This window comes from Pempheris klunzingeri, chromosome 2, assembly GCF_042242105.1.
Source record: "Pempheris klunzingeri isolate RE-2024b chromosome 2, fPemKlu1.hap1, whole genome shotgun sequence".
In the NCBI taxonomy this organism is placed as follows: domain Eukaryota; kingdom Metazoa; phylum Chordata; class Actinopteri; order Acropomatiformes; family Pempheridae; genus Pempheris; species Pempheris klunzingeri.
Window position 1 is genome coordinate 27,768,900 of NC_092013.1, and position 26,990 is coordinate 27,795,889.

Consider the following 26,990-nt stretch of genomic DNA (forward strand, 5'->3'; position numbering starts at 1 on the left):
TTCACATTGTAAGTACTGAGTGGTCCAGGGGTTCCCTAGTGGTAAGCTCATTTAGCTATAAGCACCCAGGGGCCAAATGGTCAGGGTCCTGGGACTGAACTTCTTTTAGGGGGCTTCTTTCGCATGGCTTGAAGGCCTCCAGGTAGTCTAACACCCCAGGGCACTGGCTCCACTGGCCCAGTGGGTGTGAGAGAGAAACCCACAACTTTGTACACACATTGGGAGCTGGTAACCTCTTCTGCAAACCTATTCTTGATTAAAACACAGACAGTAAAATGCACGATGAAAGAGAGTGCAGCGTTAGCGCCACAGCTATATCATGCAGTGTGGCTTTATGAGGCTTGATCATATAGACATGGTCACTCTCTTTCTGCTGCATGGAGGATGGACACGTTGAAGAAGAACTACTCCCTGGTTAAACATTAACTGAAGGTAATGTTGAGGCTCTAGGAACCCTTCCATCTCCTAGTTTCACAGTGGTGCCTGTAGGTGGATATTGGGAGTCTCTGTGCCTACACAATTACTCACCAAAGTAAAGTTATATCCATACACCTTTGCTATTTACCCTGCTTTATATATTCTATACTAGTAACTGTTACGGACCTAAGAATCCTTACCAGGGACACATTAAACCTGATTTATTTCTATACAATCCAAAGCTGAATTAGTGAATAAAGAACACTGGACAAATCAATATATTTTATGTTATCACTGCATCCATATTAGCAATGTAACATAAGTAAGTTACAACTCAAACCTGTAGAGCTGAGGGTCGATATGTGTTTAAGAAAGTGTGGAAAAATTCAAGAAAAGAGACTAAATCTCCAACTTCAAATAAGGTGGGTGAAATGTCAAGAAAGAAAGTGAAAATGACATTTTAATCAAAGGTTGGAATGACCAATGGGTCAGACATACAGACCATGTTTTGGGTCAAATGGGTCACCAGAGTTAGGCATCACAACTGCTGTTACTGCTATTACTGTTTGTGCTGATAAATGTGACCCTTGCTTTATTCTCAGCATCGTAGCCTGTAATACAGGCGTGTGTGCCAGAGTGCCTGTGCCTTTAGCTCAGGCCTAAACCTGGGGTTTATTGTTGGTGTCATTGTGCAAAAATGTTGTGAGAACATTTCAAATAGTAACTAAACAGGTCTGAAAGAAAACTTGACCTCTGCACCTCCTATTCGCTCTGTTTTCAGGTTTTAGAAGATCTAGCTTGTGACAGGAGACTTTGGCCAATTACCGGTCCTCTCACAGAGAGAGAATTTCTATTAGCTGTTCTACTAACTATGGTCTCCTCTGATGTCAGTCAAAGCCTGATTGGTAGAAAATCCGGCAGGAAAAGTTGCTATTACAGCATTGGCAACAACTGTCCACATCGTAAGAGTCTTACACCTGCATTCTTTCTAATGGCCAGCAGGGGACGATTCTGAAGGTTGCAAAGAGAAGTCAGAATGTGTGAAGTCTATGAGAAAATGAGACTCCATCCATCCATCTATCCATCTATCCATCCATCCATCCATCCATTATCTTCCACTTATCCAGGGTCAGGTTATGGTAGGGTCAAGCAGGGCACTCCAGACGTCCTTCTCCCGAGCAACACTCTCCTCCTGGTGGACCTCCTCCTGGTGGATCTTAGATTTGATATGTAATCCCTCCAGTGTGTTCTGGGTCTGCCCCGGGGTCTCCTCCCAGTGGGACCCAGTAAACTTCCAAAGGGAAGCTCAAAGGAAGCATCCTGACCTGATGCCTGAACTACCTCAACTGGCTCCTTTCGATGCGAAGGAGCAGTGGCTCTACTCCCTACACCCTCCTGGGTGTCCAAGCTCCTCACCTTATCTCTGAGGCTGAGCACAAACACCCCACGGAGGAATTCATTTCGGCTGCATGTTTCTGCAAAAATGAGACTTCTCACTTGATTTTTTGCCTCAGTAAACACTTTCCTAATGGTCTCAGTTGTTATTTTTCAAGTCTTCATCAACATTGCAGGCTGATCAATTAGAAAATTCTGTTCCTGTTTAGAGGAAAATAGATGATAAAGCAGGGTATGCTGTAGGGTGGGGCTTCCTCGTAAGTAACAAATCAGAGGTGGTCTTTGTGGAATGCCCATAAAGCCAAATTCAAGGCTTCAAAAAGGCGGTCCACAAACCAATAGGTGACGTCACTGTGGCTATGTCCACTTCTTTTATACAGTCTATGGGCTGACATAATGCAATAAAACATAACTTAATATTGGCAATTGGCAAAGTGTCTCAGAGAGGAGGAGATGGAGAGAGCAAGCCGCTAACTTCATTAACTTCATTAAATTCTGTAATGGAGGTAACTTCATTATAAGACCTCATATAAAACATTCATGGGTCGTGTACGGAGATTTACCATAAAAGCAGGCATTGAGACGCTGTGTTGCATGTGGCTAATAGTTTAGCCTCCTGCTAAATATAATGTCAGCCAAAGGCTAAGGCTAATTCTAGTTCATGTCATGGGCAATGCGAAGTTGAAACTCAATATACTGTTGAGGCTTATGCTAACGTTGGTAAAGCTAACAGAGAGCATCCCAACCTTCCTGACGGGCAGACCGCAGGCCGTGCAGATAAGCACCACCACATCCTCCACCCTGACACTCAAGCCCTCAGAGCTCCAAGCTCAGCCTTCCCCTGCACTCCCTGTTCCTGCACGCATGGAAAATATACTGTCCAGAAACTGTAATCTGTTATTCAACCCCTTCAAAATGTTGAGGCTTTTCCAGTGATCAAAGGCCGCACCAATGTAAATGTGGGTTTTGTATGATTCCTGTCTTTATTTTCTCACAGCTGGCTTTTGTCCACTCTTTTTCGGTCTTCATTCGCTTTGTCTATGTGGTGGTATACACTCATACTGGAAATGCTGGGACTGATAGCCTTGCCTGTTCATCCGTGGTTGTTAAATCATAGAGCTATTTAACACTTAATTTAACTAAAAAACTGTCGGTTATATAAAGCCTTTAGGGTCCCCAGGGGGAGCTGTGTGAAGTCTCATGGATGTGGAGCTAGACAGTGTTCTTACTAGACCTCTATGGCCCACTCCTCATCTCTACTGGAGGTTAGTGGCTCCAGGATATATTAGCCACCACTAGAATAACACAGACAAATGAGTTGCATTGTGGGTAACGTAGGCTAGGTTTTGATGTAGAATAAAATGCACTGATCAATTCCTTTTTAAACTGTCCCTTATGAAATGCTAAATCTGTGGAATACTCTTTTAATGATGTTATTGAAGATCTATATCAAGTCCCTGGAAAATACTTTTGCAATTTGGCTTGTTTTCTCACTAGATAGTAGGAAAATAACAAGTGTTGTTTATTTGTTTCCACCATCATCTTCAACTAAACTAATATGATAATAACAAAGCTGATATTTATGTAAAATATGTACATATGAAGTTAGTGCACATTTAAATATTCCCTCCAGATTTAAGATATATAAAAGTACTCTGAATGATCATTTCTGCCAGATATGTTTCTTCCCCACAGAAAAGTTCAATTACATACTTAAAAATGTGTTAAAGCACATCTAATTCTTCTTGATCACTGAAAAATCTTGAATCTACTCAAATGCTCATTTCTTTAGCTGCTGGGTGCAAGATGTCTCCGCTGAGAAGTCGTTACTCAGCGACAGTACCCTGGAGGTCTCACGTTTCCACATCACACATGTGTATGTATCATAGTGAACTGTGTTTGGCTTCTGAACTAGCTCAAACATTAAAGTGAGGTAACAACAACACAGACTAAGTTTCAAGTGGAAGGGGGCTTTTACAGCAGCATGGCACATGAGCCCCCTCATTTTTGTAATCCTAGATGATGATGATATAATTAATAACATGGCTAAATCTTTCCCCTACGTTGTTATTGTGTTTATTTTGCTATAGTTTTCTTCTCTTTTTTCAAACCTTTTCAGGAAAAAGAATGGACACTAACTTCCTTGCCTGTTTTCTCTTTAAAGGACAATGTAAATACTTATTTTTCTGGTAAGACCAACTTGATAAATCAAATTAGGAAGAAGAGGAGTTAAGCAGACCACAATAGAAGTTATGTTCAAATGATCCTAGGATGAGCTCCATATGGCAGATCCCACATGCAAATAAACTGTTTGCAGAAACTTTCTAGGTAAACAAACTGGCTGCAGACAGCCCTCAACGTCAGACCTCATTCTGGTCAACAACAAACGTCATTTAAAGGGGGAGATGGCTGTCACGTGGTCACGCCAGCTTCCTGTTTACCGCCTGTTGTACCTTCAGACTGTACCACACAGATTGCAACACCGCCGTCCGCTACAGGGGCTCTCATCCACAACAACACATGCAGCATTGAGATCCTGCAGCCGCAGGGTGACTGCTGTGTAACTTTAATCCGTTTACCGTCAGGTCGTGGTTACTAAGGAGACATGAAGACGTGACATTGAGGAAACGTGAGCAGGCCGGGAAGGATCCTGGAGATATCCTGGCTGCAGCTGACCGCGGCTCTCTTCGGTCGTGCTGACAGTCACTTCACCAGATGTCACAAACGCACAACAAACCAGCGGTGATGTGGAGGACTACACACGTCTGAAATTGTCTCTAAAGTGTACATACGAGGATTTGAGTTTGTGGAACCGATCAACGCGCGCCTGGAAAGCTGAACTAGCCTGTTAGCTAGTCGTGCTAACTCCGGTAGCAGCCGCCGCCGTGGTGTGAGTGGCTGGCTGAGCGGGCTGGCTAACGGCTTGTGTGAGTGGAGCAGCTCGCCGGTGCCCTGAATTCAGGAAGACTCCCCGGCTCCGGCCCCCTCAAGCGGGCAGTCAGGAAGAAGCTGGCTGGGAAGGGATGGCCTGGTCGGTCTTCCCGTTCCAGAGGACAAGGCTCCGCGGTGTTTGAAGGAGGTCGAGTCCGGCTAGAGGCCACCACCGCGGGTCGAGGCGCTATGATGGCCGCCTCCCCCTCCGTGGCCGGCGGCTTCACGGCCTCCGGCCTGTCGGTCAGAAAGAGCGAGGAAATAGCGGATTTGATAGATTTGTTTTCCAAAATGCAGTACAGAGCAAAGGAAGTCACTCCGCGGGTAAGACTGGGGGAGTCATTCGATGGGCTTGGATTTATCGACAACCTGTGTGAATGAAAAGCCGAACTGAGTTGTAGAATCAAATAAATTAAAGTAACCTTATTCACAAGAAAAACTATATTTATTGTCGGTAGTGATATTTCACCTCTTAACGACCTCTAGGAACCACTGCTCAGTTCGGCATGTATCTGATCCACCAGCCTGCACTACAGTTCCTTACATTTCCAGTGTGTTATAGACAACCTCGATCGCATGTTTGTGCAGCTGGTGTGATCCCTCTCCTGCACACATGGCCGTCAATCGTATCTGAAATAGGTGCAATTTTATTGAAAATTGTATAAAATATTACCCAGCTGATTATATTTATATCAATAAATGAATAGGTTTTGACACACAAATTGGTATTCTGAAGTAGATGGCAAAATTGACTAAAAAGGCCATCTATCAGGCTTGTGCCTGCTCACAGTGTCACCAATCTTTAAATTGTTATGATCTTGAATGCCACATGTGTTAATCCTTAAACACTGCAGAGCATCATACTGACTGTGATAAGGGACATTCTCTTTATTGGCAGATCTTTATTTAAGTTTGCCACCACCTGCCATAAAGCATCTAGAGCTACTTATACAGTATGTGTTAATCATCTTTAGAGGGGTGTAGTAAATCCATAACTGATAACTGATAAGATCCTATGTAATTATTCTATCATATAAATCTTCATGCTACCAGTGTAGAGGTGACACTGATCTTGAAAGCTATTTGATTGATTTGTTTTATTTGTGGATATATGTATTATATATAATTATATAATTAGATTTTTTTGATTGCTCAGTGTATTCTGTGGCTGTACCAAGTTTAGCCACCTGTTTAGTTTGTTTTTAATCCGCTGGCATAACTTCTGTTTTTGTTTCTCCTCAGGTGGAGGCAATAGAGAAGCGTTGTCTGGAGTTATTTGCCAGAGATTACAAGTACAGTATCATCCACAACTCCAATGGAGAAGTGTGTGGCCATTACCCGCGGCAGATAGTTTTCCTGGAGTATGAATGCGCAGATGTCGAGAGAGACAGGTACCTCTCCGCTGCTCACTCTGTCCATCATTTTGCGATACAAAGTCCAGTCCACTCAGTTACCAATTACCCTCTTGTTTGTTTGTGTCAGTCCTGTAATCATGCACACCTTACTGTCGTGCAGGGAGCAAAGGTCAGCCTCCATCTCTAGCTCCTCTGATCCCATTAAGGCGGTAGAGGTGTAGTGACTGCTTCGTCACATGAGGTCACATTGTAGCTGGAAATAGGAAATTTGCAGTGATTCAATAAATCCTCCTTATTTCTCACTGCTGATGAATGTAGTCGAAGTGTTTTCCACTGTAGTGCTGCGAATAGAAGGTGTGCTTTGAAGGAGCAAAATGGCTATTCAGAACAAAGGCTTTCATGTATCATTATTTAATACAGTACATTATTTAATATAATACACAAATGCCTTTGTTGTGAATAGGATAGAATTGGCTTCACTGTAAAAAAACAAAAAACAAAATAAATTCTGCCATCCTGTGCTGGTGATGTCATTTGGAGCCAGAGTCTGTGCAGTAGTGATTGGGGCTGGAGCCGATTGTGTATTTTGACTTTTTAGTTTGGCCCATGTCCCATTCTCTAACATGAAGGGGGCAGGCCTTATGGCTTATACTGCAGCCACTAGGAGGCAAATGAGATATTTTGGCTTCACCTTTGGGGAGCTGTCATGTTGTGCATCTTTATATACTCTCAATGCTTCGTCCAGACTAAAACAGCATTTTTCTTTTTTTAAAGTGTCCCCCAGAGTGGCTCAATCTTAGAATGGTGTCTGTCTCCCTCCTCAACACATTGCAGAATATACATATATATATATTTTTTTGTTGCAGATGTTGGCTGTGATGTTTTGTTGTTTGCCGACAGAAAAGGGGGTTAGAGGTTTTCCCATTTTCATGTTGTGCTGTTTTACAGTGGTTTAGGCTTAATGTAGACGCTTTTTTAGTCACAAAAGCCCCTTGTTTGATTGTCAGTTCACTCTTAATTACCTTAGATGTCCATGAGGCTGTTTAATGCACAGTGTTAACTTAGTTAACCCTTTAGATAATCATTCAAGAGTTTGTGTTTTCATGACTAAATTGGCAGCAGGCAGTCAGTTAATGGTGAATGTAATATTGTGTCTTCTTGTGTAGTCAAGACTGAATGTTCCACTTAGCAGTAACTTATCTCAGAAGGTAAGAACACTTGGTTGTTGATGGAGATGTCAGCAGTGCTGGCTTTTCTCAGCTGACTCTACAATGTGTAGTTAACGCTAGTTTGTGTGCTGTCGTGATTAGACGGCATTGTATATGTGGCATGCAAAATTAAATTGAAACGATGACGCAGACTGATGGATAACGTGGTGCTTTGTGTGTGCAGGTTTGAGAGCACAGTGCAGATCAGTAAGCTGCAGGACCTGGTGAACCGGAGTAAGCTGGCTCGCTGCAGAGGGAGGTTCGTCTGTCCAGTCATCCTCTACAATGGAAAGGTACTGCTGCTCATCAGGACAATCTGCAGTCTGTGATCTGTCTGTATCACAGTTTATTTGCAGTTATATTCAACCCGCTCCTAAAGAGCTGACACATTTTAAGATGTTCTGTCAAAGACCTTGTACAAATGATATTGGAGATTACCCATGTAACCCCAGTATTTATAGTGACTCTTCATGCTTTTTTCGCTGTCATCCCTCTCCAATGTTATTATTGCTGATTTAGGTTAATATGGAAAGGTACAGGTTTTGAGTCATGTCTGTTTTTTTTAGGTATTCATGTGATGTACCATACAAAATACATCAACTTGCACAAAATCTGACCGAACACCTTAAAATCACAAACCTATTCAGACGTCCAAAGAAATAGTGCGGATAACTTAGCCGAAGCTTAGTACAAAAGCAAATCCATGTAGTTTAGGGTGCATTGGTAGACAAAGGGAAAATGTGTATGTGTTGAACACTGAAACTGTATCAATACACACCTGACAAATGAGAGGTGCGTCACGTGTAACAAGGCACTGAAAACACAAAACGAGGTGTGTTTAGACAGAGAGAGGTGGAGGGATCCGTAATGTAACAGTGTAATTGATATTCCAACAGTAGAGCTGCACACCTCCTCTTACTTTAAAGCTTGTGCACCAGGCTCGTTTGCTTTCTGTCATTATCAGGCACGCATGTGCAAATGTGAAGTTAAAATAACAACATTTGGATTATGTTCTCTTTTAAAGAGAAGTTCAAATCTAAACACAAGTGTATTATGGAAATGCACTCAAACACAGCTATATTGCAGCTTGTAGTAAAACACACAGAAACAGAGATAATGGGAGGTGCTGGTTATGGAACTAAAATAAGAAATACCTCCAGGTGCAACTGCTTCTCTGAATGTAAGTAGTAGATTTTCTGTGGTTGCCACTTCCTCTTTTCTCTATGTTTAGAGTGAGCAGGACAAGCTATGAATTACAGTAACTGCATGCTGGTATGAGCAGGAAAACGCCAGTGTGATCCAGTATCGTTTCTTCCTCATTGCAGCATATTTGCAGGTCGTCCACTCTGGCAGGATGGGGGGAGCTTTACGGACGCACGAGCTACAACTATATCTTCTCAGGTACACACACACACACACACACACACACACGCATATATATAAATCTTGTGTAAACGGGAAGTTGCCCTACTTATTTTCCATGGAAGGTTTCAGTTCCGTGCGTGCTCTCTGACATGTGAATAGTTGCAGCTGTTGTCACATGGCTGTCAAACTTTTCCTATTGTGATTTTATGTCCCTCTAACATTTGGGGTTAGCGTCTGTCTTTAAAGACGTTGGCTGCAGTTTCAAATGATGCGTGGTAAATTAGCTAAATTATGCTAAGGTGAGCTTTTTTTAAAGGACAATTCAGGTGTTTTACTGCTCGGGTCTGATTTTTGTTGTTTGTTGCCGTCATTTCTAAAAACACTGTACTCGCAAAGTTAATTACAGAGATGGAAGGAATGCCGCGATGGCGCAGAGACAATGTAAACATCCACACTTATTTGGAAACGGATGCTCAGGAGGCAAAGGATTAGTCATTTTGACGACTCAAAGTGCTTTTACATTGCATCCCTATTCACTGACAATCTGATGGCTACACCTGCTTTCTGCTGGAAATGGCCCAGTATGCACAGGTGTATAAGCGAAATAGTATATCTTTTCCATTAGTCGTGTCTTAGAATTTTAAAGTGTGTAGTGCCAAAGCATACAGCAATGAGCATTCACTTGTTTTGGGTTTTTTTCTGTTTGTTTGAAAAGTCTTTAAAGTCTGATTCCATTTGAATTGTACCCAAATGATGTACCTGTTGAATTCTTTTCAAGTCCTCTTCTCCTCCGGTCGCACTGGCCCGACAGTCTGTTCATTTCCCGAATACTTCTGTTCTGTGAACTATTAGCAAATGAAGTTAGGTGGAGAGGCTTGTAGACCCAGTTCGCTGACTGAGCTGTTACATTACCCTCATTCATTTGGCAAATGCATTTTGTCCGAGGCACTTACGATAAGTGCATTCAACTTCCATAAGAGCTAGATGTCATCAAAAAGTGCATCCTTCCCAAACAAACAACTAAGGGTGTGCTGAGTGTGACTGCTGTCAAACTGCTGTGTCAGCTTCCTTGGCTGTCTATATTCTAACAAATACAACTGGGTTGCTGTGGGTGAGAGCAAGTTATGCAGACTGGTTGCGCTACTGATGATCAGTATATTCTAACTCGTCAGGGGGTGAGGGTGACAAAATATCAGCAGTTTTTCTTGAATTATCTGTCAGTGCATCAGTATGATTAGAAAGTTGTCAACACCTATCAATAACAAACACGAGTGTTGGTCATATGACCTGCACGCAGTCAAAATGATTTGCACGACGAAAGACTAAATCTTCACCTTTGGACATCAAACTATTCAACTGAGACACTGTATCTAATACTTCCTCAAACACATCTTCGGTGTTTGGTACTGCAGGCTCCTGTTGCTTTGGGGCCATTATGTATACTAATACTGATATATCTGTGGTAAGCTAACGTTTTGGCAGTTATATAACATATATAACATTCTAAATTGTCTCTTTGTCTGTAAACTTTGCCTAAAATTATTCTTGAAATTACCCAAAAAGTACCAGAATTTGACCAATTAAAAAAAGATTCCCTTGTGTGCTTAAGGTCTGCCTTAAAATTAGGCTGACAAATAGTCTCTAAAAAGTATTATATTTACAAGTCAAATCTAATAAAAATGAATGTAAGTGATTGGTTTGCAGAGCCTGAGCCATTGTCATTAGCCTCACTTTCAGTGAAGATAAACCTCCTGTATGCTTCTGTCTTTTCTAGGGGGCAGTGATGACACGTGGACGGAGTCTGAGGAGGTTCCAGAGGACGACAACGCAGTCAGGTAATCAAATCACTTTAACTAGATTAGTGGACAATGAACATCACACTCTGCTCTCTGTGTGGGCTAAATCAGTCTGTGACAACAATGAATGACCTCAAAGGAAGGGTTAGTAATACAAACACTCTTCAACCAAGGAAAGTCTTTTTTTTTTTTTTCAATTTCCCCCCTTCTACACTCTCCTCCTTTACCTCCTTCACACTCTTCCCCTTCCTCTGTGCCTCCTCCTCAGGAACGGGGACTCCCAGCTCTTTGATAAGGTTCGAGGCCACGACATTAAGCTGCTACGTTACCTTTCGGTTCGCTACATCTGTGACCTGATGGTGGAGAACAAGAAGGTTAAGTTTGGCCTAAAGTAAGGAACAGCACGGACTAGTTCATCCACACTCTGCTATCTAGGTCACTGTTTCCACTGGACTTTGTAAGGAGAAACCTTATGGGAGGCATCTCGGTACTGACTCAGTGTACTAGTGTTGGGATTCTGCCATTAATTGAGTCAGAAGACTGGCTCTGTGCAGGGTGCTTGTGATTTAGAGCTTGGTAATCATTGTCACATTGTTCTTGGTATTTTAAGGGATTAATCCACTGTAGCTGTTGATAGTGGCTGATGGGTTACATGTGGAATGATGGTACTGGGGCTGAAAATACACAGTGCACAGTCTAAAGATAGATGTTTCTTGAAATGACCTCAATACAATGTTTATTACCTTTAATTCTGAATCACAAGAACACACTAACAATTGTAGACAGCAGTTCAGAAATTGTTTAAGAAACCCTCTGCTTACTTTGCATGTGTGCAAAACTATATACAGTGTGAGAAGTCATGGGCACATATAGTATTTTAATAAAGTGGCTCTTTGCATCTTTCTGTCTGTCTCTGCAGTGTGACGTCCTCTGAGAAAGCAGATAAGGCCCAACGCTATGCAGACTTCACTTTGCTCTCTGTGCCTTACCCAGGTAAACTGCTGCTGTTAACTTTCTCCCTCCGCTAGAGCTACACATTCATTTACTGCACATATATATATATATAGTAGGTAGTGTGTATATGTTGGCAGGTAAGTAACGAGAGAGAAGAGCAGAAATGCCAAAGATCTGTATGAGGTGATAAAGACAGTGACATGTTTTTATTGACACTTAATTTTTTATTAAAAAAAAAACCATGCAGTAGCTTTGTGCTAAATACATTTGCCCAGCAGAAAACGTGTTGATAGGCCACATTATGTGCTTATGAAGAAAAGGGCTAGATTCAAACAGACAGCAGACACAGAAAACTAAATACATGTACATACATGTTAGGAAAAGTTGGGAAAGACATCCTCCAGAGATTCCTGCTCACTATCTGTCATTTGGAGTTTTATATCAAACATGTGACAACAAATTACTTTATTTTCCAGGTAGTTTGCCCGTACGTGAACTGTAGTAGTGACTGTGAAGATGCTACATTCAGTGACTCCAAAGTGTTTATGGTTTTTCTTGTGTTTTTAGGGTGTGAGTTTTTTAGGGACTACAAAGACAGAGACTACACAGCAGAGGGTCTGGTGTTCAACTGGAATCAGGTAGAGATACTGCTATGAGTCTGTTCAGTCTGGTAATATACAGTAGCTTGGCTCTGATGCATTAATCTGATATCACTGTGTCTCCACTGACAGGACTATGTGGATGCTCCTTTGACAATCCCTGTGTGCTTTACTCCAAACTTGAACATTGACTGGACCCAGTACCAGGTTACCATCTCTTCTCTTCGCTTCTCTTCTCTTTTCTTTTCTTCTCTTCGCTTCTCTTCTCTTCTCTTCTCTTTTCTTCTCTTCGCTTCTCTTCTCTTCTCTTCTCTTCGCTTTGCGTCTCTTCTCTTCGCTTCTCTTCTCTTTTCTTTGCTTCTCTTCTCTTCTCTCTTGATTTTCTTCACTCTGTTCTCAGATGTACACCACCAGCTGTGACTTTTCTGTGGAATTTGTGGTGTGTTAGTGCCATCTGTTGTCCAACCTGCAGAGTGCTGTGGTTATGATTCATAACCACTTGCATTGCTCACATGCAGTAATAGTTACAGTGTGGTTTAAACCTTCAAATCAATTCACCTCAAAATTCATTTTAACAAGGAGCTGGAACAAGCTTGACAGAATGTACTGTAAGAGTAAGAGTAGTGTAAAATAAGGTGTCCAATGTAAGGGGAATATTGTCTGCTTAACTTCATCTCTCTACAGTGTATTTACTCTTTGTGTGTGTGTGTGTGTGTGTGTGCTGTTCAGTCATGGGACCTGGTGGAGCAGACCCAGAACTACCTGAAGTTGCTGCTCCATATCATCAACATTGATGGTAGGTGGTGGTTGTGTTGGAGGAACAGAAACGACTAATGACTGATGTGCTCATTCTTCTGCTGTATTGATTACTTGTGTAGACAGTGAAATGTCTCAGGCAGCGCGGTGGTGCGGTGGTTAGCACTGCTGCTGGCCGGCCATCGACATGCAGGTTAGGTTAATTGGTTATTCTAAATTGCCCATAGGTGTGAGTGGTTGTCTGTGTCAGCACTATGATTGGATGCGACCCTTAAGGATAAGCGGTATATTGACAATGGATGGATGGATGAAATGTTTAATTAAGGAGCTGCTGTGGCTCAGAAAAAAAGTGAGTCATCCACCAATCAGAAGACAGCTCCTCCAGTTTCATCATTATTGTATTATACCAGCTCTTTCTTTGTCTTAGTACTTTACATAAAGGAATTCAACCCATCAGGTGCATGTCACACAAGATGTGCCTCTGTGTTACAAATGATGTCCCCTATCTGCTCATAATGCATCGATCCTTTAAAGAGCACAGTGTTGAAGGTGATGCTATGTGTTGTTTCAGATGAGAGTGGCCTCCTGGTGCACTGCATATCAGGCTGGGACCGAACGCCTCTCTTTGTGTCCCTCCTTAGGCTCTCTCTGTGGGCAGTAAGTTCTTACCTTTTCCTCCCCTCCTGTCCTTTCATCTCCTGTATTCTCCCCTGGTGTCTCTCCACATGACACCCAGTCACCCCGCAGCTCGTTTGGCCCCTCCAACATTCATTAGTGACTTTGCTAATCCCATGCCGAATCCATCCGCCTTGGCCCCAGCCCCCCCTTCCTCATTCCTTTCGCTTTCCACATGAACCTAATTTACCATTTCAAACACGTGCTTTAATTAGTCTCTTCTGTATGCACTGCCTTTATTAAAAATAGATACCGTATGTGATAAATATGTAATCTTTTTCTCAAGACGTGGCTTCTCATGAAACCAGTGGCCACACATATGAAGTGCTTCTCAAACAGAATAAGAAATACAGTTTGGGTGTCCAGAGCTGCATGACATCCATGATTGGCCCGTGTTTTATTTAACATGGGATGTTTGACGATGTTTGACTCGCTCTTGTCATGTATTTTTCACAGGATGGCGCAGTGCACGCCAGCCTGGAGCCGGCCGAGATCCTGTATCTGACCATTGCTTATGACTGGTTCCTCTTCGGGTAAAAATAATCATTTACATCATCATTATCATAATTTCATGACTTACGATGAGCCATAACTCACAGTGCATTAGCCGGCATAAATACTTTAGGGGTGCATTAGCAACCTCCCTGTGCCATCTGGTTTGAGATGCACCGTGTTGTCTGCTGCGCATAATTAAAAAGTGGCTGGTTAATGAAGCACTGGGAGCAGTGGGAGAGGGAGGCCAGGACGGCTCAGAGCAAGTACTATGGCTCAGGCCTTGGTCTTGACCACGTCTTTTATCCTCCTGCTCTACACATTTTCTTTCTTTAATGCACGCACTGTCTCTCTCTCGGGGTTTTCCTTTCATACTCATCAACACGATCTCTCCAATTTGAGCTCATCAGAGGCAGTCTCGTAAAAAGCCCCTTTACTGCCAGCTAGCCTATGTAATTATGCATCAGCAGGCTTGCGCGAGCCTGTGGGACATTGGCCAAGCAGAAAAGGTGTGTGTGTATTAAAAAAAAAAAAAAAAAAGAGTTGGATAAAGCAGAGCCTAGAGACGCTGTAGCTGCTGCACTTCACCTCATCTGTCACAGCTGAGTCATATTTGGACTACAGGTTATTTGTGGAGTAATTATATTGATTTCTGTACTCTTTCATGGCCATTAATATTGTGAGCAGCACCAAAGCAGCTGTAATCACTGTTGAGTATCATAGATTCTGCACCAGCACGGGTGCCATTTCTGAACAATTCAATCTTAAAGTAGTTGAAATGTTCTCCTCTGCCTTAATACAGTTGAGAAAGGGGACAGCTGTCAGTGTGTCTGTGTCTGTGTGTGGGCTCTCTGTGTGTGGATGTACCTCGCCTCTCGCGCAATGTCAGCTGCGATTGGCTCCAGCCCCCCCGACGGCCCATAAGGATTCTCAGTATGGTTAATGAATGAATACACTGAATGAATTACATTTGAAAAAAAATCCAGAATAAACAATGGCGTGGTGACTCTGAGTACAACAGACCTCTCTGTCAGCTACTTTATAGGAACTACTTTCTTCAGTAGTAAAAAGTTGCTGAGAAAACGTACAATACTTACAATCTCATCTAGTATTCACATCAAAAATATCCACTAATTCAAGTTTAAGGGATTCATTCTTGTTCAAAGATTTTATAACATGCGTCAGGGGATGATGTGTTATTGGCATCTGACATGTGATGCAGTACATTTTTCTGTATTTCCAGTCACATGCTGCCAGATCGACTCTCCAAAGGGGAGGAGGTAAGTCTATCTTATTGAAGCTTTTTATTTTTTTTCTATAACAATTACGATAAAGCTTCTATTGATACATGATAGTACCTGCATTAAGTCATCACCCTCAACAACCGATAAGCAGTATTTGTAGCAGCCAATCGGATTTTCAGATGAAGGCAACAGAAATGAAAAATCAATCAAAAGATCAGTGAGGCCGGAAAGACGATAGTGAAATAATGGAAATCACTATATCATTTATATCATTGTCTTAAATATTGATAATGGTATTGGCTTCAAAAACCTCGAGTCAGTCAGACTCTAAAGGTGAGTGCAAGCATGCTGGAGGGTAGTGTAGTAAATTAGAGATGGCTGCTTTATTAGAAAGCTATTTTACACCAACAGCCAATAATCACAGAGGGACGTATCTGTCAAGGTGGCAGAAATACCAATATGTGCATCAAGAGTAGTCTGAGTAAAGCAGAGCATGTTCCTCTGGGGACAGCCAGCTGGAGCGTGCTGCCCTGCTCACTCACTACTGGTTCAGGGGAAAAATGTGACAGTTGGCTGTTGTCTTGAACTAAAAGTGCAGTGATTTACTTTTGATTACTGTGTTTCCCCTCTGATCAAAAATATTTTGTCTCCCTCAGATTTTCTTTTTTTGCTTCAATTTTTTGAAGCACATTGTCTCAGAGAAGTTCTCTGCTGTTAAGAAACAGAGGTGTGTTCCTCCATCTGCTATTTCATTATATTGTGTTTTCTACTTCTTTCTGTCTTTCTTTCTTATATTTATTATAATTATATCATAGTTGTTCAAGTTTTACAGTAACACTCATACAGTAAATAACTAACTCAGTGAAAGACCAGTTTCTGTAGGCAAATGGCAGCTGTGTGAATCCAGTATCCAGTTTTCTTTCTCTTCTTTTGATCTTGGATTTTATTTCATCATTTTTTTTTTCTTTCAGAAGGAAGAACTCCCACTTCAAAGACAGTGATTTCACTGTGGAAGATCTCTGCCAGTTAAGTAAGTCAGTGTGTCTGATATTTCCTCCCCCCCCACACAGGTCCACATACAGGGTACCTTTGACGGATGAAGCTCATTCAACGTATTTTTTCCTTTGTTCATTGTTTAGTTTAGTTTTTTGTTATTATGTTTAATTAGAGTAGAGCTTGTACTATTGCACTTTAAACTATCTGTTGATGTCACTGTACAGAAAGCTATGTTTCACCCGGGGTTTCTTGTTAAAGCTGATAACGCCATAAAGTGTGTTGCAGTATCAGAATCAGAATTCTTTTATTGTCATTATGCACGAAGCACAACGAAATTGAAATAAAAACAGCAGCTCTCATGGACAGTGCAAAAAACAAAAAGGTGCAAAAAGACAGAATGTGCAAAGATGAAATAGTGCAAAAAGAAATTAGAATAGACTGTACAGTTCACGGGGGGGTAGGGGTATTTACATTGGAGGAATACAGAAATATATACAAAAAATATATATATATATATAAATATAGGTGAAAGTAAACATTTCGATGTCACAGTTCTGGTTGTATTTGTGCTGATGTACTGTTCAGGGTTTGGCTCTGTTGTTATTGTTCATTAGTAATACTAATACTAATTAGTAAATTAGTAGTTACTGAAAAGCTGTGTGGTATGTTCGCTGCCACAGTACAGAAATAAAATGTCGGTGAAAGGCTATTTAACAGCTAAGACTGAAAAGGCACTTAAAAATAGCATACAGGAGGTCTCCCAACTACGTATGTATGACTAAGTCTGGCTAGCTGAATGCCTGCTCTGTTTACGTACATCGTCTGCGTTTCTCCTTGGAAAATCTCCTTGGTAATACCTGAGTAAGCTCATTTTCTTCATTAAGCGCCGTTCACTTTTGAAAGGGCGGAATTGTGTAATGTGTGAACGGGGGCGGGAGTCCGGCTTCCCGGGTGAGTCATCAAGGCGTTGGATTTGATAATTGATCGCAGAACGTTTTTTCTTTTGTGTCTATATCCTAAATACAGAAATAATACTAAATAATACTTCATGTATTTTTTAACATTAACATTAAATAAGGATGCTACAAGGAAATATGCACTAATTCTAAGGTGGAAAAACCATAGCAATTAAAATATTACCCATGTTCTTCTCTTGAGCTTCATAGTTTTTAATACAAATTCACAAACCTGTGTAGGCAGAGTGTAAAATATTTCTCAACTTTCTTATTCCAACTTGTTATATTTATACACGCTTGGAGCAGCATTGGGAGCTCCTTCCTCGCCTCTGGTCTGATGCAATGAGGAATAACAAAGGTTCAGAGTGCTGCGAGCAGAGAAAGTGTCGGGGCAGAGACTGAGCATTGAGGCTCTTTGTGATAACACAGCGCTTTCATCTCCTTAGAAAATTGCAAGGCTTTGAATCCAAAACATGTTGCATCACAAACCTTTATGTCTGCAGGCCTTAAACTCCCAGCTGAGTCTTACACTCACATCAGTATACAGCTTTTGTCATAGCTGATCGATTTCACAGGTATAAGTGGCCTCTTATCATTTCTGTTATGTACCCAGTGTTTACTGTAATGATGGAGGACTGTTCAGGATTCAGTGTGCTCACACGGTATTGTCAGAGTAATGCCTTTAATTTTAGGTTTATCAACCTGCTATGTTGAGTAGTAAACAGTTTTTATAAATAGTTCAATAGATTTATTTTACATTTTTAAATTCAATTTAGCCACAACTGGAGGAGAGAGACGTGTTGTGTTCAGAACAATATACATAAACTACAGTAAGCTCTTTCAACACACACAAAAGCAGGGTGTCCTCTAAGTGGAATGCAGCCATCATTGATTATGACATCATGTCCTGGCTACCTTCTAGCTTCTGTAACTCAGTGCAATCTCCCATTCAGCGTTTCTTTCATCTGTCTGTCTGTCTGAGGTTTATTTTTCACTGTCTTAGACAAATCAGCATAACTACAGGAGCTGTTATAAGAAAGAGAGTTGAGAAAGGCTCCGTCTCAAGCCTTCTAGTCAGTGTAGTTACAAATGTCCGTAGGATTTTGAATGAGGGTTTCTACCTTTTAAAGTTCTGGCTTCAGCTCTCTGTACATCTATGCCATGAAAAAGGGGTGATGAGTCAGGAACGTGAACTAACAGCCCCGCTGTGTGTTTGGTCTCAGAATCGAGGGATCGCGGCAGTGTGACCAGTCTGAGCAGCGAGTTTTCCCTCATCACTGAGGAGGCGGGCGGCGCCTCCAGCCTCACCAACGACACTGTGGACCTGTTCTCCAGCCAACCCCAGGCCTCCAGCTGGTCAGTATCACACAAAGTTTGAAGGAGACACTGAACAGCCTTTTATGTTACTATGAGGTGACATCTTCCAACCGAGGAAAGTTATCTCAGTGACACTGGCCCAGTTGAGTGAAACACAAACTCTGACATTGGAAATGAGCATTTTATCCTCACTGTTTTCTTTGCAAAATTCACTTTGCAAACTAAGCCCTCCTGTTCAAACACAGTGGTCTCTTTTAAACCACCAATGTCTGTCTTAACAGTCTCAGCCCCAGAATTTGGCAGGTTTGGATCAGTGTTTGAAAAATCAAATGGCAAACTACTTTCAAATATCATCATTTCAGTCAATTTTCAGAAGGAACTGTTAATGTATGAAGATGCCAATCAAAGACACAGTTACAAAGCTATTCTTCCATCGTCATTCTAGTTGAAGGCTAACATGAATTATTTGGTAAGCTTCCATAGCAAGCTGCTCCTACTGCTCCTCTATCCTCCATGCTCCATGTGGATGTGTTCTTTCTCTCCTCAGGAGGAAGGGCACCACCTCCTCTCCTCAGATGGTTGTTTGGAATAAGCAGAACCCCCTGGAGGAGCACCTCTCCCATCCTCTCAATGAGGCCAGGTCTTCAAGCTCCTCCTCCTCCAACCAATCAGAACACTGCGTCACACGCACTGGCAGCAGCCCATTGGCTGTCCCCGGGAGAAGGTGAGTGAGTCGATGCAACTCCATGAGCCAGTCCCAAGTTTGCATACCATCTTATTTTTATACACACACACACTTAACTTCAGTACTGTAAACTTTGGATGATCACCAGAGGCACTTTCAGTCTTCATTTCACCAACCAGCACATCAGGGCCTGTGGCCTCAAACTGCAGCTGGTGCAGGGGCAATGAGACCGTCTCTCCCTTTCAACTGTTACTTTTGCCATGTTCACAATATAAGGATATAAATTATCCCAGCAATCACTGAAATAAGATGCAAACCTTCTCACACCATTAAAACATACATCAGTATGACACTGTAAAGGGTGTAGTCCAAACACATCCTCACAGGGGTTTTCACTTTAGCTTATAAGGAGTGTTGGAGTGACAGCTGCATTTGTTTGACTTTTGAGTCCACTGGAAGAAAAACTTTGACCGTAATGATTCTTTTTGGTGACCTGAACAACTGAGCGTAGCTCCGCCTGAGTTCTGTCTCTTGGAAGCACAAGGAAAACGTCCACTGAAGTTCTACGGTCTCTTTTTCCACCTGTTTTTAATATTTTAGCATACATTTTTCCACAACCAACATTTAAATTATTTACTGGTTCAAAGCAGGTCAGAGCTACTCACAGCCCATACAGGTTGTAGCTGATATATTTTCCCTGACTAAAAGCTTCAACCTTAAGCTTTTTTTCAGGTCATCTGAAATTAGTATCAGAAATCTAGTTGCCCAGAGTCTTGGCTTAATGCAAATTGTTTTATTTATTAGCGGTTATTAAATAGCCACAGAGACAGAAATAAAGATCAGGTGTAATCTGTTGGAGTGTGAACCAGAGTTATCTGCCCCCACAAAGAAACACAAGCAAATTAAAAGGATATTTTATTTAGAGCTGCACAGAAAATGAAGAGAGTGCTAAGAGTGTCACTTAATTAAGGGATAAATCTTTTCTGCAATAATATTAGAAGTCTCACTGCAAAGTTTCATTCAATTTACACAGTAAAAAATATAGCAAACAGTCAAACTCAGTGTGTTTAATAGACTAGTTCAGACAGTGGAGGTGTGTGTGATGGATGATGTAAAGCTAGCTAAAGATCAGAGTGTTAGGGTAATATTAGGGTCTCACTAGATCAGTGGCCCCACCTTTTTGCTGTTCTTTTCTTTTATCATCTTATTGTATTTCACTATGCAGTGAGGAAGACCTGGATACGTGGTAACTAACTTACATATGGATCTCTAGCTGTTACCCCTTTGACATGCTGCTCTCTTGGTGATCTGTCTCTCAGGTTAGCAGCAGACTACCCTCGGTCAGGTTCCTCCCTCTCTACAGAGTACGGTAGCTGGCAGATAGTTTCGGGTTGTGGCAGCATCCACGACCACGCTCACTTTCCACCTCTGGCCTCGGCCTCCTCCACATCCTCTGCTGTCGCTGCAGCATACGACTCCCCCCTGCCCTTCAGTTTTCAGGATGAAGGACCCAGTGGACGAATGTGAGTAATAACAACCCCTCCGCCAATCTCCCCCCCGGAAATTTGGCACAAACATTTATGTTCTTCAGATAATGAATCTTAATGACCCCCAGACTTTTCATGAAGCATCATCAGTGATTCTTTTTGTCCAATACTTTTCTCAGTTTATGGCCAAATACCTGCACAACCAATGCTTGCTCTCTATGTTTTGATTTCTATTGTGAGCAGGTTAGCTCAGGTGCTTAACTTGGTGCTTAAGTGCAGTTTGACGGAGCCCGTCCTAACCCTGGGTGTCCACAGGACCCCACAGGCTCTGCTGTGTCCACTGGAAGTGCCTCCAGCATTTAATGCAGTCTGTTCCTCAGGAGCTACATTTCCAATATAGTTTACCGTCGTTTTACAACATTTTAAATACAAATTTGCAGCTCGTTAGGATGTGGCACAAGAGAATTTGTGGTTGTGCTTGTGACAGAGATTTTCTCACCCCAAAATTGAGCTTTTCCAAAACGGCCCTGAGAGTGGATGTGTCTAAAAATACCAGGCTGGCATTTTACTGCGTACATGTAGAACTAAGCTTTTGTAAAACAGTGATGTAAGCTCGCCCAGTCACAGTCAGAGGGCTTGTGGCGGTAAAAATCAACCTTTTGCTGCCTCTAATTTTTTGCGATGACTCACTTTGACCTTTAACCTTCTGCTGAACCGTACGGTTGAGCACATTTTGACTCACTATATCTTATTGAAAACATGTTTTACTTACGACATCTCAACCGTTTGGTAGAGGCCGATATTTCAAAAATATTTCTGTTCATAAAAAAACATTGATTTTTCTGTTGTTATTAGTGCCCCAAGGAAATAAAATATATAAAGAATAGATTGCTTTTTTCTTGGTGAGGAGGTTAAAGGGTTAAACGTCATAACAGCCAATAACAAGGCATAGTTGTCAGACAATGTCTTCATCATAAAAACTTGATTTTAGCAGCAGCGCAGCAGCTTGGGAACAACTGACTACATAACAAAGTATGTGGGTCATGATGAAATGACTCTTTTATAGTCGTTCGGTTGACAACAGAAACAGCTGAATATATAAATTATATCATGATTACATGTGTACAGATCAACAATTACTTCCGTGTGCACAATATCAGCACGAGTGGTGGCCTATAAATAACAAAATACTGCAATTTTTGGTTACTTGGAAACAGTGTTTGTCCAACAGAGAGCATTGGCAGGTTGTTTTCTCTACTGTTTAACGCCCAGCTCATCACATATCTTGCGGGGGGAAAGTTTGTGTGTGCGCTCATGTAAAAAATGGATAACATTCAGCAGAGATGGTTTCCGGTCAGGGAACGCGCAGCTTTTGTCGCTGCTCCCCCCCCCCTGAACCGAGTCATGGACGAGGAGGAGAATCAAGGGAGATGAAGTTGTCGCTGGGTTCTCCCTCTGACTCATCCTCCTGCTCTCTGCTCCCAGCGGGGGACACATTTTAATTTCTGCTTGATCTGACTGCCAAATTGAGTGAGTCCCCCCAGCATCACTTGCAGCAGGAAAAGTCAAATAACGTCTATCCATTAAAATTCTGAGAGAACAAGAGGAACAGGGAAGAGAAAAAAAGCATCAGAGAGATGGCGATGATGAGTGTGAGCTCTGTGATGGTTAATTTAGGAGTGCATTGTGACCTGAGTGAGGGTGATCCAAACTGCATCGTTCTGTTCTTCTTCTCCTCTGATTTGATCTTTTTTTCTTCTGTTACTCATTATTTTTACAGCACTTTTAGAACAGGATTTCCCCTCACTAACCTTTTTCTTCCTGTCTTATCTTGCTCCCTCTTTGCTTCCTCTCCCCCCCTACCCTCCTTCCTCTCTCCTCTCCAGGTGTCCCTTCCCCTCTGAGCGTCAGGCCCGTCTGGAGGCAGTGCGGGAAGTCTTCCTGGCGGCCTACAGCTCCACCGTGGGCCTCAAGTCCTCAGCGCCCAGCCCCTCCGCCGCCATCTCTGGCCTGCTGGAGCAGTTCGCCCGCGGGGTCGGCCTCCGGGGCACCAACGCCATCGTCTGAACCCTCTCAATGTGACTTCAGACCCTCCCTCTGCTTCCATCCATCCACAGTCGATGCTACATGTCGGACTCCGTACAATAAAGTGCCAAACATCTCTGATCAATTCAGGGGTGAAGCTGCTTTTTTTTTTTTTTTCTCGAATATTCATTGATTTTGTTTTCAAACCTTTACACACCCGTAGTTTAATTTTATCTGTGCTCTTCCAACTTTTCTCTGGACTTTTAATCTTCCATGTTGGGTTCATCTGTCGCATTCAGGGAGGGAAATGGTTTCAGCCACGGCATCAAAAAGGGATAGTGAAATGTAAATGGCTGAGAACATGGGGTCTGTACCTGGTACAGGCAGAATATACAGAGTTCTTCCTTCCTCTGTTCTTCCTTAATTTGTGCACAACTCATGAAAGTCCCTAAAGAGTCCTTGCAGTGACCGTCCCATGTACAGGAAGCGATGTTTTTATTTCGTTTGTTTTGTGCTGCTACTCTTAACTGAGGAGGAAAGTTCTTTTGGTCTTTTGGGTGGATTTTAAAGATGGGATACATACAGCACTTAATGTGTTCAGACAGAAATGGCACCAAACTGTTTTTTTTTTTTTGGTTTCTTATTTGGCACCGTAGATTGAAATCAGAATCTCTAATCAGTTTTTGAGTTTACAGCTTTGGGGTCTATACTTAAAGGATATGATTTAATTTTTAAAAGTCTGTTTTAATTCATCAGTCACACGCCGTTCGCACGTGCAAAGAGTTATTGGCTGCTGCTGTAACGCCCTCCGTCGGCTCTGGCAGTGAAGCCTTCCCTTCATAGCGTGACCACACTGTACTAGTTTGCTGAGCATGTTTAAACACAAAAGTGCTTGTGGCTGTTAAGAACGGTGACATGTGAAGGCCCAAAGCCTGTCGTCATGACATGCAACGAAATGTCAAATGTTTCTTACAGATTTAATTGCGCTGCAAACCTATTAAAGATCAGAACAGACAGAAGGGATGATTACAGCAACCAGCAACTCTTTTCACCTCGCCAGTCTAATGTGTCCATACGCTCTACTTGAGTCCATATCCAGTCACTTCTTCTTCTTCAGTAGCACTGACATGGTAGCACAAGAGGCACTGAGTATTGTGGTAGCAAATCTATGAACAGAATGCCTTTTTCAATGTTCTGTCTTGTCGGACTCCAGTGAAGCGAGGTCCGTGCGGTTCCCGTCTGTGCTGAGGTTTCCGCCCAGCTGCCACCACACAACTGTTGTTCAAAAACGTGCACCTTCTTTCAGGTCACACTTAGACAGACATTTGTACCTGGGCTACTCTCGGCTAGATTCACACTTTAAAGTACGAGAGAATTGCGTCGGAAGTTTTTATTTGAAACTAGCTTGTCGGTGTCGCCAAACGGTTTTGACAGCTGCTGTACCTCAGGACCTTTTGTTGTGCCTTTTTTAACTTCAGTAACACTGGATCAGATCTCCACGTCTGGTCCAGTTTCAGGTGTATTTCTGTTTCTTAAGCGGTTTTAAGAGCTTGGGGTGTTTGCAGCTGATTGTTATTGAAGGTTTTGACTGTAGAGCATTAGCAGCGTTAGCTTTGCAATAAAGCTTTTTCCCATACCACTTACTTTTGCAAGATTTTAAGTTGTACAGTGACATAAAGCTGTTGAGTCTTATGGACACCTCTGATGATGTTGATGAGATGACACGTTTGTCACTCACCCCAAGATACGCAAGACCCGAAGAGACTTTCATTTCTGCCTTTGAAAAAGACTGCAGCCAAAAAAGATTTTATTGATTTAGGGAGTAATTCTAGTAGGAATTTTGGGGAAATGGATGTATTCTCTTTGTAGTGAGATGGGAAGGTTTTCATCCGTATCATATCTCTGTGTACAGTGCAGAGCTGGGTCTGGGACGTGTCTAGTCTAGATTAGCATGAAGGCTTAATAAACCTCCAAACAAGTCAATCAGGTTTGCTGAAGTCATAAACAGACAAGTATAAAAAACTTACATTTGGCCCTTAAGGAGAAGTTGCATGGTGTAATTATTTCTGGACAAACAACAGTCAGTCTGTTATTTGTTCTGAGCAGCATCTTTTTACACTTGTGTTCCAGCACGGGTTAAACAGGGGGGTTACATGTGAGTCAGTCAGGTTTAGAGGTGCTGTAAGGTGTATTTTTCTGATTGAATATGGTCAAGCCAGCTGTTCCCCCTTATTTCTAGTCTTCGTGCTATGCTAGCCTAACCACGTCCTGACTGCCGTTCTGTACTTCGTGCACAGACATGTGAGTGCTATCCATTTTCATCTTGCACTCGGAAAGAATTTTAAGCACATTTCCCAAAATGTTCATCTGTTCACTTGCAGAATTTCTTGATCTGCTAGATTTTATGCCATATTCTGAGTTCTTCGTACCACAAACACATTTCTCCAAGCCATTTTTAAGCCACGTGGGTTTCCATCCCGTTTTTCCTTAATGCAGTTAGGAATTTGTCAGTGTTTGGTTCATATGACTGCATGTCTCAGATCTCTGCCTGGTCTGTGGAAGTGGTTGAAGTTTAAACCCCCACATAAACTCACAGGTGAACACTCTGTCCAGGCTTATGTCAGACTTTAAGGATTGATCTCATCTCGCTGTCAGGCCTTAAGCTTTCTTTTTAAGATGTCTTTCCTGAGGAGGAGTTCTAATTCATATCATTTGTCTTTATTCTTGCATAATTTCTACTGGCTGCCAGTAGCTGTTAAGCAGCCAATCACAGGACACTTGCAAAAGTACTGTTGTCATTATCAAATCTGATTTACCTAAAATACTTTCTCTCTCACCGGTTTGGCATGACATCCTCCAATTTGATCTTAATTGTGGCATAGAATGGTTTTATTTGTTTTACAAATTCATTTTTATTTCAGAATCTCTTTTATTAAAATGCTGCATTGCACTTGTCCTGGTGTTCTCTGTGTAAAGACTTTTCTTTGTACAGTTAATGCTACCTTTTTTGATTTTTGTGTTCTTAATTGTCGGCAGATGCAGGCTACAATGAAAGGTGAACTGAGCAGCGGATGGCAATTGTGAATAAAGAAAAAACACATTTGTGAATGGTTATTTCTGTCTTGCTTAAATGAATTTGATTTGGCAGACGTTCTCTGTAGCTTTATACTACTTATACTTTCTGCTTCTGATTTATTCATTATCATCCATGGAGAGACGTATTAACAATTTACACCACACAATCTACTTCCCCTAGCAGCTGAGCTGACAGTAAGTGGTCCTTCTTAACACAGATAAGATCACTAAATACAGTTTGGCAAATGAGAAATCTGTGTTCAAACCTGGGCCTTATTTATTTCTTTTTGGTTCGAAATGACTGGCAGGAACAGCGAGTTTTGGAGTTGGTCGAGTAAATCACTTCAGCCAGCAGCTGCAAACGGGCTGCAATGTAATCCCACATGGACTCGCCTGTTTTCACCACTGACAGGCTCAGATGGTTGTTCTGTTAGACAATGTTACTGAATGGATCCCTGCAGAAGTCAGACCTGTAAGATCTTTTCTGTTTAACCAGAAATGGCCGTTATAGCTCTCTCTCCAAAGCCACCAGACTCCATTGACAAAAACAGTCATTTTACATCGCAGGTCAGATTGCTGGTCCACCGCTGTAACACACAATAACATAGTGCCAGTGGAAAAAAACATGCATTTTCAGTGGACATGCTTTCAAGTAATCATTGAGGGCATGTCCTCGTTTGCAATGATGTCGAAAGTACAAATAAATCAATAAATCTTTGTTGATTTAGCGCCAATTCATAACAAATGTTTCACTTTCCATAGAAGAGCAGGTCAAGACCAAACTCCTTAGTTAAGAGAGAATTCCCAAACTTTTTGCACCTACTCGCCATTGTTGACTCAAAATGAGAAAAATAGGGCATGTTTGAAAATACTGCAGTTATTTTTTAACTTTACCTGAACAGCTCTCAATGGTCAAAGTCTCTCTTCGCCTCTTTGAATGTCGAGGTCAGAGTTCAGCCCACAATGTGACACTTTAACAGTCCACGCGCCAGCTGGAAACTGGCCTGAGATCAGTCAGCCTGTGGTTGTTAAATCAACTACATCTTCCTGCTGCCTCAGAGGTGCGAACGCTAAAATTTTGCAGTGGCTAATGAATTATTCATTCATGACATATTTATCCTATTAATCAACTGGTGATGGGCCTAACGTGTACTTGCTGCTTATGGGATGTGGATAAACTGTTGTAATGGACTTTGAAAGGTAGGAGGGGTGATAAATGCACTAAGGAGAGGCACGCTGCTTTCCTCTTTTTCTTTCTCCAT

At 41.9% G+C, this 26,990-nt stretch overlaps 1 protein-coding gene across 2 annotated transcripts; it reads left to right on the forward strand.

Annotated features, from left to right (window-relative positions):
* The first annotated feature begins 4,267 nt into the window (after positions 1–4,267).
* On the forward strand, positions 4,268–25,767 carry mtmr14 (myotubularin related protein 14). Of its 2 annotated transcripts, XM_070838750.1 has the most exons (19): positions 4,268–5,067; positions 5,986–6,134; positions 7,491–7,599; positions 8,632–8,707; positions 10,446–10,506; positions 10,736–10,858; positions 11,387–11,460; positions 11,989–12,059; positions 12,153–12,227; positions 12,750–12,816; positions 13,348–13,433; positions 13,908–13,984; positions 15,187–15,223; positions 15,844–15,914; positions 16,159–16,217; positions 18,363–18,495; positions 19,004–19,180; positions 20,461–20,664; positions 22,515–25,767. In XM_070838750.1, the coding sequence occupies exons 1-19, from the start codon at positions 4,933–4,935 to the stop codon at positions 22,693–22,695; spliced, it is 1,965 nt and encodes a 654-aa protein (XP_070694851.1). In that variant the 5' UTR covers positions 4,268–4,932; the 3' UTR covers positions 22,696–25,767. The 2 variants fall into 2 exon arrangements, with proteins under 2 accessions (XP_070694851.1, XP_070694860.1); XM_070838759.1 differs by lacking the exon at positions 20,461–20,664.
* The last annotated feature ends 1,223 nt before the right edge of the window (positions 25,768–26,990 follow it).

What these genes read in the sequence shown, in the direction of transcription:
- mtmr14 (XM_070838750.1), top strand. Translation starts at nt 4,933, where the DNA reads ATGATGGCCGCCTCCCCCTCCGTGGCCGGCGGCTTCACGGCCTCCGGC. An exon ending in TTGACTGGACCCAGTACCAG is followed by an intron (nt 12,228 to 12,749) that starts GTTACCATCTCT and finishes TGTGCTGTTCAG; the next exon opens with TCATGGGACCTGGTGGAGCA. An exon ending in TATGACTGGTTCCTCTTCGG is followed by an intron (nt 13,985 to 15,186) that starts GTAAAAATAATC and finishes CTGTATTTCCAG; the next exon opens with TCACATGCTGCCAGATCGAC.